This window comes from Neopelma chrysocephalum, unplaced genomic scaffold (assembly GCF_003984885.1).
Source record: "Neopelma chrysocephalum unplaced genomic scaffold, ASM398488v2 Primary Assembly neopelma1_69, whole genome shotgun sequence".
In the NCBI taxonomy this organism is placed as follows: domain Eukaryota; kingdom Metazoa; phylum Chordata; class Aves; order Passeriformes; family Pipridae; genus Neopelma; species Neopelma chrysocephalum.
The window spans coordinates 2280222-2294240 of record NW_020897729.1 but is presented as its reverse complement, the minus strand read 5'-3'; the positions used below and the strand labels follow the sequence as shown (position 1 = coordinate 2294240).

The following is a 14019-nucleotide window of genomic DNA, read 5'->3' as shown; positions in this document are numbered from 1 at the left end:
TATTTCTGCTGTATCGATAATGCCCCTATGATGCATCATCAGCAATTTGCTGCTGCACTCCTACCTTTTAAGTGAAAATCATTAATGAAAATATATAATAAAGTAACAGTTTATGCCATGGTTATGTTCACCACAGTATCTTAAGTGCACATTAGTAAGGGAAACTGCTAAACCTTCGCTTATATTATCATCATTGCCTTGAACAGCTTCATCTGTCACTGGTTCACTAAGGGTTGAAGAGATAGAATAGCATCACATTCAGCAATGTCTAAAGTTTTACTGTAAATTAATAACTTGTCTTTTATTATACGCAGTGGAGCAACAATACAGCTCAAGTATAATTTATATAGCTGAAAAAGCAGACCTGAAAATCCCAATCTGCAATCCAGCCAAAACCTGGGAAGCTGCATTCCATTCACAGCATGTCTGGAAGAATTTTTTATACCTCTTCCTTAAATTAATTTTAATCCAGATACTCATGTGATGTTTTGTTTTCATTTTTTTTTTTTCCGTTTATGTACTAAGCCTTCACTTGACATACTCAAAAGCAAAGGAGGTATTTTCAAAAGGTGCCCTTCCAAGATATCTTGAACAAGCTTCTTCTCACTACTGGTCCACTCTGTTGCGCTATTCAAAGTCCTCTACCTACATCTGCAGCCACAGAGGAGAGGATAAACTCATGCCTCATGACAGTAGAGAGAGACTGACCAGTTCCTAGTATTGCAAATGTAGTTAAAGTTTCCAAATATAAAACCCTAATACCAGACAACCTGCAGACACTTTTCACATCCAAAGAGCTTGTGCTCTCCAGGGATGCCAGTGACCTTTGCTCAGTGATGAACCTCTGAAGAAAGGTCCTTCCTTCCAGCTGTGAAACACATTGCCTGCTGCAGGCAAAGAGGCCAAGCTTCAACACCACCACTAAGAAGGTGCTTTTGGACAGCCTCTGATGCTCCCAGTGCCTAATTGTACCTGTGAAAGAGGCTTTAACACTGACTATGACACTCAGGACAGGACCCAGAAACTGCCAGTCCCCATCCTTGCAGGACACTGCGAGTTCCGGAGCTGTGCCAAGGGTGGGCAGCACAGAGCACCAGGAGCAGTGTCCAGGCATCCCTCCTACCATACATGGCCTGTCTTGGGGTGCACTGGGAAATCTCAAAGTGCTTTACAGAAAGTTTTCACACCTGTGAAAAAACATCCATTCACACAACTGAGTCAGTGACATGAGAACTGTGTTGGGAATAACATTTTATTAAACCAAAATTCATCAAGGTAAAAAAAATAATAAAGTATTAAAAGCGAATGAAGAGCTGCCTGAGGGGACAAATCAAACTGCCGGGGTTTCTCAGCATGGCACAAGATCAGATTCCCAGTAAAAGCACATCAGAGCCATGAGGTAATCCTGCAGTTGAGGTAATGATAGCAATGAATGTCACCACATTTCACGTGTGAATTTTTGACCAGAGGCAGCAAGAAGTTGAGACCAGACTTTCAGGAGATTATGCTCAATATTTGGGATGGAAAGAAGACAGAGGCTGCCTCTCCAACTCACGAGCATTATACCCTAGAGCTGCAGTGCCGCTTGGCAGCCCTGCACACCTGGTGACACTTCAGATTAAGACTGCATGTTTTCTGCATTTCTCAATGCAGGTTAACTCATCACACCACTTAAAACACAGGTATCCTAAAGGAACAGACACTCTCTGGTTGACATTTTTCCTGACTTCACTCTTCCAGGCACTAATCCAGTTGTACAACTTGCCACCTCAACTCCTTCCACACTGATGGCATTTAACCTTAGATTTAAGCCACTTTGTGACCGCAGAAGACACTGATATTCATACAAGCAAGTCATAGCCTGCTAAATATGACTGCATTAAAATTACTTTATTTGTTTCATACCAAAGGACAACCTCACCACCATGAAGCTCCAGAGTAACCAGCCACTTTCAAATAGGAGCAGCGAAGCTGAACAAAACAACACTTCTCTGGTAGAGCAGGATGCATTTATTAGAACTGGCAAGGGAAAAAAGCAGCTATTTCCATTTTTCAGTATAAGTAAATCCAACAATTTGTGTGCTAATATTAGTTCCCTATTCATTAATTCCCTTTTGCATTAAAAAGTTTTTAGTTACTACTTCCTGTCCCCAAAAGGAGGTGACTTAAATTTCCTTGAAATTATTAAAACTAAGAAAAAGGAGCAACGTACATTTTCAGGGCAGCCACACAGACAGATGTGTGGCAGAGAGATATTTCACACACAATGCAGGATTTATTCTGGATATGCAGACCAAACTCTGCTCTTGCTTCACTCCATTTATGCATTTTCACGCTCTCCTGATTTTTATTTATAAAAGTTTACACTGAGGTTTACATGTTCAATATAAATGGTTTGGTTCCTACGCCTGACCTCCTGTACACTGCAAAAATATCTTAGTTTGCATTTGCAGCCTGGAATGGGGCCTCATGCAGTGTCAAAGGCAGCTACATGCAGACCAGGTGATTCAAAGCCTTCAGGCGTTATTTGGGACTGATTACACTGAAACACAGAAGCAGTGTGTGAAACTATTCCTGAGCTGAGCTGAGCAGTTGATTCCAGTGCCTCTGTTTAGAGCACATCATTCCTGTGACTCTAGGCTCAGCTTCTGGGTTTGGAATATTTATAAAAGCAGGATGTTACAAAGCTCATTTGTTGGACTGTAATCCAGAATTTACACCGTAATCAAATCTTCACAGACCGAAACCCTGGGTAGAGTGAGAAGACGTTCAACAGAACTGCTGATGTTCACGCTGGCATCTGAAGTCTGATGGAGCAGCACCTCAGAACAGAGGGATGAAATGCCTCACTCAGGAAAGGCGAAGTAGGGCTAGCAGGGGAAGTCATCCACCTCCCTGGTCATGGTGCACTGCCCCTATGAGCACCCTTTCCCTCTATGCCTTCCACAGCTCCTCCTCACATGGACATTAGTCCAGAGCACACAAACCCACCAGGAACCCACCTGCTGTGGCACCAGGACCTCATGCAGGGCAGTGAGGTGACCGGGACACCAACAACTGAAGGGACCAAGGAACTGAAATCTGGCTGCCAAACCTGAGCGGATCAATTGCCGTATCTCGAGGTGACAGGGACAGGTCACGGCAGGGGATCAGCTGCGAGAGGGCGTTCAGTGAACAAGCACAGAACAGCTACAGTAAGAAATAGTCCTCATACCATCTACTTACAAAAATACAAAATGTGTAGTGCCATATCAAGAGCATTCTGTGTTCAGATAAATTCTGCATACCTGTGCACTGTGAGCCATGGATCACTGCCAACCCTGCAAAACGCATTCAGCAACCATGCCCTTTCCAGAGTTAAACATCAGTGGAAGCAAAATTGTTCTGTGAAAGGGTGGAAGACTACCCCACCCAGCCTAAAGGGCCAGGCAAACCCAGATCAAGGGATTGTCTCAACACTCAAATGCACAGTATGCCTGCATGCTTGTTCAGGCTATTTCTATAAAGCAAATGCTTCACAGGAATGGGATTTTTGACTGGATCAGGTGCCAGCTGAAAACCTTCCTTGCTGCTGGGGAAAGTCTGGTTTGGCAGTTCTGGCTGTAGTGCTTCAGGAAGGTATTATCCTCATATGGAGCCACTGCTCCATCCCTTTGGAAAAAGTGCTGGGGCACCAAAATCCTACAGAATGGAGCAAGATGTCCACAGACAGCTGTTTCTTAAGCTGTTGAAGCAAAACCTGCCAGAGTTTGTCTAGTATAGCCCTTTAATCTGCTATTTTTCCTTCAAAGCACAGCAACAAGCACAACCCAAACTACTGCATAAGTTTATTTAATATGCTATGAAACCCACAAGCTGTGTTTCTCCCTTGAAATCTTCAAGCACTTCAAAAATTTTATTGCATTTGGAAATGCTACCAAGAAATTTATTTGGGCAACTTCCAGGAGGAACACTAAAATGAAGGCAGTGACTCATTTCATCTTTACAAACAATACACAACCCCATTCTGATAATTAGTGCTGGCCAAAATGACACGGCACTGAGTTCAAATGAAACCAAACACAGAACCCTGGAAACACTGAGGAGACAACACAGACTTTTAAGATATAAGAATGATACATCACCGTTTCCTACAAACACAAAGAGCTGTCATTTATCAGGCTGATTACCACTTCTCCCACTACCAGTCAACTTTCATGCACACCAAGCCCGTGAGATTGTTAAAATCAAGACTTTATAAACAGTTAATTACAGGAAACAGTGGCAAGTGATGTGCACAATGCTTTTGGCAAATGCAAGCTCTTAAGAACAAGAGCATTGATAAAATTTAATAAAACAGGTTTTAAACTGTTTGCATGTTCTATCTTCTTCAAAAGGTGAAGTTATTCTGCACACACTTGCTCTCTTGAAGGAGCAAACAATGTGCAGAATCACCTAACTGTAACAGGCTCACATAAAGATTTTGCGAAGGTGCTACTAGAATATTGCAAAAATCATTCTTGCACCCCAAAAAGACCTAGTGTTTCATCTAAATGGGAAAAAAAAAAACCAGCAGCAATATGGTCCTGGTTTCTTCATGAAATCTTAGAGATAACAGGCCAATATGATTCAAGGAGGATGGAGGAAAAGGCTTGACCTTGTTTTTTATCTTCTCATTTTGCCGAGATGACTATCCTAACACAAAACCAGGAATTGAATTTACTTTTTCAAGTTGTTAAGACATGCAGTTTGTTTCCAAAATTGCTGTCTTAATTGCCCTGCAGGTCACAAACACATAATGAAGTTGTCATTGATTTCGGTTACAATGACCTCATCACATATGTAATTGAGGATTCCATTTCACAAAATAAACTTGTTAATATTTTATATCCTACACTAATATGGTTCTTAAATGTAGCAAGCGAGGTCAGGAAAAATCATGTTGGCTGCATACGGAGGAACTGTGTTTCAACTCCAAAGAGGCCAAATCAACTTTACTCAACACCTGCTACCCCTTTTGGCACTTAAGCAATTTGCAAGTTCAAGGGGCCTCCATATAATGGCAATTCTTTATTTAAACTCTTTATTTAAATATAAACTCTTTAAATTATTCATTTAAACAAAGAGTGAGCACAACAAAGAGGAGAATTAACACAAAGGAAAGGTTACAGCAAAGTTGATTCAAAGGCATACACATCTACTTTATCTCACAATAAAAATGGCTTCTTTTAAACCAAAATACTTTGCTTCTTAAATCTCTGTTTACTCCTAGCATTTCAGCATTGCAATGCTCAGCTCCCAAAACTCTGATGGTATTTTACATCTGGAAATATCTAAATAATAATATTTATATCTAAATCTATTCAAGGAAGATTGATTGCTACCATCTTCACCCCAAATTATCAATAGAGAATTTAAAGTATTTCTAACCCAAAGCTCACAGATAAGTTTACAAAAAAAAAGTATAAAATCCCAGAACAGAAAAAACTGAGCAGTAATGATGGGAAGCTGGTCAGAGCATATTCCGCAATCTTTCTTAAAATCACCTTTTCTCACATGCAAAGCACCATGAAGTATTTAGGAGCAGTGAGATGGTGATACATAAAATTTATCTTCTCTGTAACCCCATCAAGACCACTTGTACAGCTTGTGGGATATGAAAATCATCCCACTCCTCTTGCCAGCTGGTTTTTCAACACTGCAAATACCCACATCCATCAAGTTAGTTTGGCACAGAGTGCTTAGAGTGTCACTTAGGAATCTAATCGGATCAAAACAAGTCCCTGCAATCCAAAAATGGCTCCTTTTCTGAACTCCACCCTTTCACACTGGAGTAAAATAATTTCTTTTTCAGACTGGCAGAGAGCTCCAAAAAAGTTTCCCATGGACAACAAATAACTTAATTGGCAGCACAATCCTCAAAATATTCCTTTTACTTTTGAGTAAGAAACTACAATGGTTATAACTAACTTTTGGGGTATTTAAAACAAGTAAAATTTGTATATTCTGTACTTAGTTCCTAAATTGGCAGCATATTTCAGGGATTATTTATTATTTTATAATCTGTAATTTTTGGGTTTGTTTTTGTTTGGTTTTTAATACCTGTAGTGCTTCTATGACTGGGCAATGAATTGCCTTCTGTATCTATATCAGGTAACAACACACAAATTTTGGCACAAACAAGGCCCAGGCATAAAGCTGTTTCAGTTTCTCTGTCCATTTTTAAACAAGCCACTGACCCCTACACTATACATCTCATCCTGTATTGGCTGTCCAGCTATTTTAACCACCCATTTATCAAGCCCAGGTATCACATACCTCGGGAGTCAAGGATACCAGGCCTCTTTGGGGGAAGAGATCTGCCTTACTACACATCTCAAGTAATCTGTATTTTTCCTAGCCCTTTTTCTATCTACATTTTTCTTTAGGACAAACAGGCTCTTTTGCCTATCATCTCAAAAAGCCTGAAACTCCAACAGTCAGTCTCAGCCAGTGACCCACAGCAGTTTAAAAGTCTGACTGAGAACAGTCTGCAATTCCCACCCCAAGAGGATCAGGGTGCTTTGCAAATTAAAATTAATCTGTTCTCATAATGCCCTTTCATATATGAACGTATCATCCTTAATTCTTTCAGGTGGGAAACTGAGGCACACGTGAGTTATAGAATTTGTGCAGCGTTAGAGGATACAGAATAACTAAACCTGATCTCCTATACTGAGGCCTGGCATTCCAATCACCTGACTGAGGAAGAAACAATAAAAACAACAATTAATTTCTTTTTATAGAGAGATAATTCAACTTCACATTACAGATACTGTGTATCTTGGAAGATGAGGGGATCCAACAGAAGTCTTAGTGTTTTCCACTGGCTTATTCAATGGAACTACTCTTCTTGGCTTATTCAGTTGAAGTACAATTCTGATAATATAAACAATGTTCCCAGATTCTGCTCAGTGAAAACTTTTTTCTTTCCTTTTTTTTTTTTGGTAATAATTTAAAATAACAAACTGTCTGCCAGCAAATCTTCATGTTCTGTGACTTAGAAATACCCAAACACCTGTATTTGTAGATTTCCTTCACAGACTTTCCCAAGTAAAATTTTCCACTGGACAAAGAGGTTTTTTTTCTTTCTCCTCATCCAAATGTAATAAAAAAGGTGGCTGTTTTTATCACAGTTCAATTTCTAAAATGACATCAATAAAAGCAACCCATATACAACAGATGAGTAGTGAAGCACCAGCTACTGCTCTGCCTCAGCACTCACCAGAGCAGGTGAAACGTGGAACCTTAGAGCTTCTCTTAATGTGGACTTTTAGTCTGTACAAATGTTTGCATATCATCATCTGTCACACATTCACAGGGCAACCTACTTTTAAAAGCTTAACACAGCATACACAATCCTTTTTGCTTTCTGAGCAGAAAACTCCATTAAAAAATATATTTGCTATAAAGCCACTAAGCCTGTTCTGACTGCAGAAATTATTTTGCCTGAAAAGTGTAAGACTAACTGCAAAAAAAACCAGTTATAACAAGACTTTCCTGCAGGGTGACTACATCCAAAACTAAGTTTACTATCATGAGAACCAATGTCTTTACTAAACAACAGTGATGACATAAATCATGGGCATACAGGCCTCAGTGCACGCTAATGGAAGACAGTCACTTTCGCATCATTGCAGGATGCTTTGAGACCTTTTAAGAAAAAGAGCATTTATTCTTGCAGTGTCCAGAGTTAAAATGCAGTCATCCATCAGGCACGTTTCCACCAGCAGGCATGGCTCCCCCACTCAGAGCACGTGCTCTGATCCATGCAGGAGCTTCCTGCTGCACATCCAGCTCTGGCTCTTTACAAGGCACGTGCACTCTCTTGCCAATGCTTACGTGCAGTGCCAAGCACCAAAGTTTTGGCACCCAAGACCATTTTTCCACCTGATAAGCTGGTATGTAAGGTATGACACCCTACCTTTGGGCAGGTAATCTCAGTCTGCTGGATCATGATAAGGGCAGATGCAATCAGAGCTCCCTGACGCACGTAGTTCACAGGATCGTTTGTCATTGGCTCAAGCAAATTAATTGCTTCCTAAAACAAATGAAGAAATAAGGAGTCACAAAGTTAATATTATTATTTTTAGCATGCCAGGATTCAGTACTTCAGTGGAAGGTTATCAGATTGACGCTATCAGATATACTTTTAAAATACTCTGCCTGTTCTTGGTAAGTGAAACAGAAATCTGTATTTCTCTAGATTTTAATCTAAAAACCAGGAAGAAAAAAACCCAAATGCTAAAAAACAAGCGATGGATGGATGGAACAAGATCTACCTGCAGAAGTTGGGCAACAGCTAAACAACAGGTATAAGCAACAAATGCATTCATCACATTAGAATCCAAATTCTTGGCCTTACACTTTGTTGTTAGAATCTGTAACATTTAGCATCACATGACAGCTCGCATTTCAAACCTACAACAAGCAAGGCTGTCTCTGGGCACCCATACAGTAAATCTAGGGTTTTAGCACTGTTCAAAATGCTCTTCTGCTTCTTCAAATTCAGTAACTTCCCAGCTAAGTGCAACAGGAACATGATCCACAATGACCTACCAGTGACTGTTCTTTTCAATGAAGTAACTGATTATTAAAATCTCCACTTATGAAAATCTCTCCTGTCCATACAGTGCTCTTACTTACACTGAAGACACCAGCAAATGCAGTTGAGTGCATGAGACTCCCAGCAAAGACCCCTCTTGGTGTTACTTCTGTCAGGGTGAGGCTTTTAAAAAGAAGCTCATTTTATACAGAACCACTTCTAGAATAATATCAAGCCTTTGCTTTGACTGCTTTTGCCATCTGAGCTATGTTAGAGGCTGTGCTTCTCCACCTGAAGGTGACTCATTCACCCTTTGGCAAGCATTCAGTACCATGGATGGAACATCCACTATAACAAAGAGCTGAACTTTCTTATCTCCAAAATTGAATATATTTGGGCCTTCAAAACCCAGTAATATAAGCTCTGGAAGACATGTCTGCATGTAATCAAATGGTTTAGGTCATCACACAATGCATCTGGAAATAAAACAGACTTATTTTTGCGATTAAAAGTATTTCCACTTAAATTATCTTGTCAGATGCAGCAGGTTAAAAATAACTAGCTCCTTGATTCCACCTTCCACTCGAGAATAAAGCGACCTGGATAAAAATAGGACTTTCAGTTTGCTTTCAAGCCTGCAAGCTTTAGATGCTGAAGATGGCAGGCAGAGCACGTCAGCACTCTGTGCTTTTGGCAGCACCAGTGACACACTGGGGAGCGCTCACGCAAGAGCCACAGAGCAAGAGTTTAATGCAGGGTGAGGAAGGGATGAGACACATAAGCAACAGATTTATCAAAGACTCTGAAGTATGAAATATCAATTTCATTTGGACAGTCTGTGCACCTGTTCTGAAAGTGTGATTCTGTACCACTACAGATTACATACACATGTGGGTGAAGCAGAGGGAGCTTATTCCCAAGTTTACATCCTGCTTGTTCTAATGAGTGCTCACTTCCCATAGCAGAAGTGGGAATCCTTCTACCATAAAAGGTCCCTGTTACCATCTGTGAGAATGGACCTCCACTGACACTTATAAAGTGAGAATAAAATTACTGGGCTTTAATTACACATGCGAAACAACAGTATATTTAATTAAATTTCATTGCACTTGTTTTTTCTACATGGATCTTCCATGAATGGTGTATCATAGGAAAGAAGAAAGGAGCTAGAAGTTATGCAAAACACCTGCTGTTTTCCTGTCACTGGCACTCCAAGGGCAAAGGAGTATTGATTTTGGAGTACTGAACACTCATTTAAAGTTCAGTGGCAACTTGACAGTAAGAAAACTCTAAGAAAAGTTTTGAAGACAAAATTCCAAGAATGTGGCAATAATGCATGAAAACTTGCTTCTACTTTTATCTATTCTGAACAAGCAGGAAAATGATCTCTATGCCCAGAATAGTTAAATAATTTAAAGTACTGCTGTACTCTACTGGCTAGCAGTGTACACGTGTAGGAAAATCTGTGTGTGCAATGGTACCACACAAATGTGTCTGTGGCAGGAGAGAGCAGGAACAGTCTTGGCCATGGATGCTTCTGGCCCTCACCTTGTTTCCAGTGCCTGCACAGCAGATCCCCAAAGCCATGGCAGCCCCGTAACGCACATGGGGATTGTAGCTCTCTGACAGCAAAGAAACCACGCTCGGACACTGCTCAGGAGTCCTAAAGAAAGGCAAAAAAAGAGTGTTGTTTACTATTATTGTTCTTCAAAATATGGTATGGTGCTTCAAAATACAGAGATTTCACTCTGTTCACACTGGAAAATTTCATATTGTCCTTTCATACACATGCTTTTGCATTTTTCAAAATGTAACCAGAGAGGAGGAACAAATGGGCTAAGAGAAGAACAGGGATGTGCACAGATTAATAAACTTCCCTATCAGTGCAGATATCACACACAGTTCCCACTACTGAGGTGTTCCTTTTTATTGCTTATTTTATGCCTTTTAGAGATCACCAAGTAGAATGATATATCTATTGAGATCGAGGTCTTTATCTCTAGAAATCATGATGTTGTGACAGACTTTCCACTAGCAGAAGTTTACTCTCCATGAGAGACAGCACTAAATCTTCCATCAGCAGACACAAAACCCAACTCCAGTATTCAATCAGCCTTCAAGGTTAGTGGGTCTCAAACTCCCTTCTGCAATCACGGCTTCTGACGACTCCTCCTCCCCCCCCCACTGCTGTAAATCAAATCACGAGAGGAGATGCTGACACAACACACACTTCCAATCAGTTTATGAGCAATGTCCCCCGTTGCCTCCTTCATGCTGTGATGTTGCTGCCTTTTAAGAGATCTGAAATGGGTGTATGTGCTCCATGGCTCACCAGCTGGGAACAGTGTTCTCCTGGTCATTACAGCAACAGAACTTCCAGCCACATGCTGGGGGAGATGAGAGGGAATCTTAATTTCCTACAGCAAGAAGCACATGTTGCTAATGCAAACAGTTTTGTAAATATTGAGCATTTCAGAAGTAGGGCAGAACTCACAGGTGTGGATATACTAATTTCCTTCCTGTCTTCATAGTCATTTTAATCACTCCATTAATATTGATGCCACACAAACCACTTGATATCATACGCTGCCAATTTCAGCGTTTCCAGTTCCATGACACCATTAACACAAGAGCAATGTGGGAATGTGGTTGGCAAGCGCGTGCTCATGAAAAAGAAAGATGGGAAACTATACATTGTAAGTGATTTAATTATATCTGTTTTCAAAGTGAATATCCTCTGGCTATTCATTCCATTGTGTCTTGCAGCCCAGACTAGCATTTTAATTGTCACATTCACAATCCTAGAAGAGTCTTGCAAGCCGTTTGTTTCGACTATAAACTGATGTCAGACTGAAATGTACACAGGAAGAAGCCAAGAGCACCTTAGTTTTAGCTTCCCTTCTTACATTTGCTACACTGAAAGATGGAAGCTGGAGGGTGGCAGCAGCACCTGTTTTACATAGGAATTATAGTGGCATGTAGGACCATTAAGTGTCTATCAAAGCACTCAACAACTCAAGAGAGACAAAAACCATTATAGAGTACACTCCAGCATGGGTTTTATTTAAATGAATAGCTGAATCATAGAAAACAGAAATAAAAAAGACTTTAAGCAATAATCTAGTTCATTTCTTATTTTATTGTGACTGGGGACAGAAGACATGCCCATATAATGACACACTCATACTTCAGTTATACTCTATACACACAGTCAATTAATTTCTACTCTAGTTATTCCCATTTCAACACTGGGAAAGTGTCTCCTCTGATAACTAGTCCTAAACTCCTCTTACATTCCTCTCTCCTGCTCCAGCTGATGACAGACAGGAAGCACCATCAACCACACAGGCTCCAGTCTTCTTCCAGAACTGCTGAACAGACCCAAAGGCACCCAGGATTTGGAGACTACTCAACCCCTTGACAGTAATGGCAGCAAGTGCCCAGATCTACCTCACCCTGCTTCCAACAGTCTGTTTCTTTATGAGTTTTCCCAAAACACTCACATGGGGAAAGAATCCCGCCTACCACCATCATCTTAAACACACCTCCCTCATTCCAAACAGCAGAAAAAAAAATCCATATAAAAGAAGGAGGAGCAAACACAAAGTTGCAGGAAACTCTGCTGCCTCTAAGATGCAGCCATGATGACAAATGTTAAGAAAGGGGGATGAGCTGGGCAACAGAACAATACTGTCTTGCAATCAAGCAGTATAAGTGAAGACCATAAACTAAAAGACACATTTAAAACTACCTGTCAGTCTCTTGTTCAAATAACAGCCTGGATGCTGACAATGTTTTTTTAAAAATGAGCTGATGCGGAGACCAGAAGACACAAATCCTATAATAAATGAGCCCAAGCATTCAGCTGCACAGAAGACTTTGGCTCTTGCACAAAGACTCTTAACACCTCTGTGTTTACTTTACTACAGCAAACGTTAAACAGGCAGATTGCGAGTCAAAGAAGAGAAAAACAGTTTCTGGCAAAGATGTGATTATGTGCTCTGAGGCATTAATCATTAAATTTGTGTTCAGAAAGCTGGATTTTATAGAATCATCAACTTGGACACATATTTGTGTCTGCAGGCTCAGAAGTTCCAACACAGATTTTATTATAAAATCAGGATTAATGTACACTAATTGATTTTAGAATTCTTAGCCAGATTTAAATTATTTGTTGCCATTATTTTAAATGCTTTTATCTCAAATCTGTCCATAAAATGGTCAAATATTTTGACTGGGGGCCTTATATAAATCCACTTTAGGAGTTATAGCTACTTAACAGGTCCCACCACTTTCCCCAGTAACACAGCTTTTTTGAACCTTCAGCCTTCAAAAAGTGTCTTCCCAAATAACAGAGATCTACAAGGCAGGTCCACAAGTGGGTCAAGGAAGCGAAAGAGTCTTGCAAAAGTGCCTGTCAGAGGAATAGGACTTTAGTGCACAAAAGCACTGTTGACATCAATGCCTAAGCAGTAACATTTGCTCTTTTATTGCTGAGACGCTTTACAAAGTCCTACACGGTGTTGCCAAAGGTCAGCCCATATAAACCCAAACCCACCCTTCATAAAATTCCATAAAATCCAAAACAATTCTGCCAAGTGATCAAAAGAAAAGTTGAGTGCCCTCACCCCTCATAAGCAGTCACAGGCTGCAATTGTGCTCCTGTGGCATTACTTCCAACTGGTAATCTAGTTGGGGAATACGTTTAAAACACGACCACATTATCCTTCCCCTGCCCCATCTTTCACCCTTCACTGAGAGCACAGCCCTTGAGCTGCTGACTTGACACTCAGCACAATCCAGAGACACAGGTCCTCCTGCTGATGGAGAAAGTTTCCACTTTACTGGAACCAACCCCCATGCAGGTTCCCAAACCAAGTCCACCCCTCTGGCTCCCTGCTGGAAACCTCCACCACTCTGCTGATGGCTCAGTCAATGTGGTTACAGAGTAGAAACCTCTGGTGGGAGGGGGAGAGAGATAACGAAGAGTGTGAGAAAACTTAAAAACAGTTCTAAAAAGCATAAATGATCTGTCACAACCAACACTCACTAACCAACTATTCTTACTCACTCCTAATACGGACATCTGTCATTATTGCGAGTTAAACACAGAAAGTAACATCACATGAAACACCAGGATAACATCTGGAGATTTTGTGCGCAGAAGTTTTATCTCCAGAGCCAATCTTTTCCTCCCCTCTTAAAAGTGACAGTAAAAATTCTAAGCCTGGAGTATATTTAATGTATTTTGAGGACAGAAGCAACGTATCATAGTCCTCTAGTCTGACCTTCCCATAACACAGTCCAGTAATTTCATCTAAAAATTCCTACATTAAAGCCTAAGGCATGTCTCTAAACCGCGCTCCGCATCTAAGAAAGATAGGCCATGTCTATTTTTAAAAACCAAATTATCTTTAATGTACTGGTTCCTTCCTTTTTTCCTAACACTGGTTTTG

At 40.5% G+C, this 14019-nt stretch overlaps 1 protein-coding gene across 1 annotated transcript in view; it reads right to left on the bottom strand.

The window, feature by feature from the left end:
* Nucleotides 1-14019, bottom strand: part of PSMD1 (proteasome 26S subunit, non-ATPase 1) — a 71822-nt gene that overhangs the window by 14822 nt on the left and 42981 nt on the right. Inside the window, exons 17-18 of the mRNA XM_027685746.1 lie at nucleotides 10112-10226; nucleotides 7943-8059 (exon numbers count right to left, since the gene is read on the bottom strand). Coding sequence (XP_027541547.1) covers nucleotides 7943-8059; nucleotides 10112-10226 — 232 coding nt within the window. The remainder of the gene's footprint in view (nucleotides 1-7942; nucleotides 8060-10111; nucleotides 10227-14019) is intronic.